General features: G+C 41.6%; 1 protein-coding gene across 1 annotated transcript; it reads left to right on the top strand.

Moving 5' to 3' along the window:
- The first annotated feature begins 598 nt into the window (after positions 1–598).
- On the top strand, positions 599–2,143 carry LOC129683251 (zinc finger protein 844-like). The gene is made up of 3 exons (XM_055615873.1): positions 599–1,068; positions 1,150–1,292; positions 1,938–2,143. The coding sequence occupies exons 1-3, from the start codon at positions 599–601 to the stop codon at positions 2,141–2,143; spliced, it is 819 nt and encodes a 272-aa protein (XP_055471848.1).
- Positions 2,144–3,022: the final 879 nt, after the last annotated feature.

Raw genomic sequence — 3,022 nt, forward strand, 5'->3', positions numbered from 1 at the left:
TTAGTGGTTGTGGGTTATTAATATTTATAATTGATTTATCTGGAGTTAAACAGCAGTTATTCCTAAACCAGCTGTATACCCAAATCACCACACAGAGACTAGGATTTATTTAATTAACCTAGAGCACAATGCTGGGCAATGATTACTTCATCCTCAACCCTCAAGCCCACATAATTTCCTTCCATTCAGATTTTCCAACATTATACTTGCGTTTAGTCATATCTTAGGTCCAATTCATCTCTCCTCATGGTTCCAAGTCCTCCTGCCAGTCTCTGCTTTTCTACCCTCCCACTTGCTTCCTTCTCCTCCCCTCCAGAGCAGGATGTTCCACCATATTCTCTCCATTGCACAGCAATGGCTGGTTGTTTAGTTGACAATTGCAGAGAACAAATGGTGGCATGTTTACAGAGACCTGAGACAGGTGATGCTCAGAATAAGCATCACAATGCAACATCCGATTGAAACCACTTAGTAGGGCAGAGAAATCAGCATTTGAATGAACAAGGGTAAATTGTATACATTCCCCAAGAACATTTTACCAACAATCACAGTAATGAATGTGGTAAAGCTATCACATGTGCCAGTTATCTTTGCAGACATGAAAGAAGTCATACTAGAGAGAAATCTTCTGAATATACTCTATGTAGTAAAGACTTTGCATGTCAAAGTCATCCTCAAAGGCATGAAAGAATTCATACTGAAGAGAAACCCTATGCATGTAATCAACATGGTAAAGCTATTGCACTTTTCAGTAGTCTCCAGTTACATAAATGAATACATGCTGGAGAAAAACTCTATGAATATAACCAATGTGGTAAAGCCTTTGCATATAGCAATGATCTTCAAAGACATGAAAGAACACATATTGGAGAGAAACCCTACAAATGTAATGAATGTGATAAAGCCTTTGCTCATCATGGTCATCTCAGAATACATAAAAGAATACATGCTGGAAAGAAGCCCTGTGAATATAATCAATGTGGTAAAGCATTTCTATGTCATATTCATCTTTAGAGGCATGAAAGAATACATACTAGAGAGAAATCTAATAAATGTAACAAATGTGGTAAAGCGTTACTTATCACAGTCTGCTTCAAAAGCATGAAAGAATTCATCCTGGAGAGAAACCCTTGAATGTAATCAATGTGGTAAACCTTTTCACATCACAGTGGTCTCCAAATACATTAGAGAACACATACTGGAGAGAAACCCTATGAATGTCACCAATGTCGTAAAGCCTTTGCATATCACAGTCTTCTATAAAGGCATGAGAGAATTCATACCCTATAAGAGTATTTAATATAGTTAAGCTTTTGTACACTTCATCATCATGAATGAATTCATACTAGAGAGAAACCTTATGAATGTATATAAAATGATGAAGACTTCACATTTCTATAGTTGTCATCATAATGAAAGAATTCATTCTGGACAGAAATTCTATGAATGTCAAGAATATGGTAAGGTCTTTGTGTTATGGGGTCTATTGAGATACAACACAACTCAAACACCAGGTCAATGCAAATAGCAAGAATTTATTGTAATCAAGCCACTGCCAATTGATCAAGGCCACGGAACATACTTGGGAGCTGAACTGCAACACACACCTCCACTCCTGAGAGATAATGTTACAGAGCTTTTAAGCTTGAAAACCATAAACATCTGTGCTGCACCTTGTTACACCTACATTTTTCCACCAATCAGGATTTAGAAATAGGGGCCTTTCTTATGTAGTTTATCTATGTCAACTGATATATGTGAAATCCTGCTTTTAAGTTTGAAGTCTGGCATTTCCAGATAGCCAGCTGAGCTCAGTCTATTATGACAACTTTCTTTTCTCTGTGGGGTTATTTTTACACCTGCTCTGGTAAACCCAGATTGGTAAGGAGCGTCACATAGCCCTCGGAAGATAACAGGGTGGGCCCTTTTTTGATAAGAAAACCTGATCAGCAAGCATCCTGGAATTCCTGGAAATATCCCACCCTATGCTAAGGAGATCTTAGTTTTCAGCAACGCCCTTCAATTGTACCTGGAGCCCTTTCCCCCTGGAGAGGATGTTACAGTGACCCATGATGGGACACAGCACAGTGACTGCACTGAGGAGGATGTTATGGTGACCCCACTGGTGGGGACAAAACAGTGATATCACCAGGGAGGACTTTGCATTCACCCCATTGGAGATGACATTACAGTGACCTCACTGGAATGACCCCTCAGTGAACTCACTGGGGAAGATGGTGCAGTGATAACTCGGAGGAGAACATCCCAGTGAACAAACTGAGGAGGGTATTATAGTGGCACCACTTAGGAGGAGGCTACAGTAAGCTAACTGGGGAGGACGTTACAATGACCCCACTAGGGTAGACAAAACAGTGATCCCATTTGGGAGAACACTACACTGTATACCCCTGGGGAGGATATTACAGTGATCCCACTAGGGAGGATAATACTGTACCACACTGAAGAAAATACCACTGTGAACTCAGTGGGTGCATGTTACAGTGACCCCAGAGCGAGAACATTCCAGTGACATCAGTGGGGAGGACGTGTCAGTGACCTCACTGCAAAGAACAACAGTAGCCTCACTGGGGAACATATCACAGTGGCCCTACTGGGAAGAACATTATGGTGACCACAATTTAGAGGAGGTTACAGTGACCTCACAGGGTAGGATAGTACAGTGACCCCAGTGGGGAGGAAGTTAAGGTGGTCCTGCTGGGGAGGATGTACACTGACCCCATTGGGCAGTATATTGCAGAGACCCCACTGTGAAGGATATCACAGTGAACTCACTGCATGCACATTACAGTTAGCTCAGTAGGAGGAAGTTTACACTGACTCCAGTGCAGAAGACGTCAGTGAATGCATGGGGGAAGCTGTTACAGTCACCCTACTGGGGAATGCTGTTTAAAAAGAAGGAAAATCCCAACTGTTCTATTTTACCAATACAGACTCAGGAGCCAAACGCTGGGGTGCAAACCAGCCATCTCAGAGAGGCAGAAAAAGTAATTAGCTAAGCTTT

This window comes from Psammomys obesus, unplaced genomic scaffold (assembly GCF_907164565.1).
Source record: "Psammomys obesus unplaced genomic scaffold, mPsaObe1.curated_primary_1811, whole genome shotgun sequence".
Taxonomy (NCBI): domain Eukaryota; kingdom Metazoa; phylum Chordata; class Mammalia; order Rodentia; family Muridae; genus Psammomys; species Psammomys obesus.

Excerpts from the sequence above, each read along its gene's own strand:
- LOC129683251 (XM_055615873.1), top strand. The coding sequence starts at position 599 with ATGAAAGAAGTCATACTAGAGAGAAATCTTCTGAATATACTCTATGTA. Across the intron at positions 1,069-1,149 it reads ATAAATGTAACAAATGTGGT|TAAACCTTTTCACATCACAG; the intron begins AAAGCGTTACTT and ends TAATCAATGTGG. Across the intron at positions 1,293-1,937 it reads AGAATTCATACCCTATAAGA|AAAACCTGATCAGCAAGCAT; the intron begins GTATTTAATATA and ends TTTTTTGATAAG.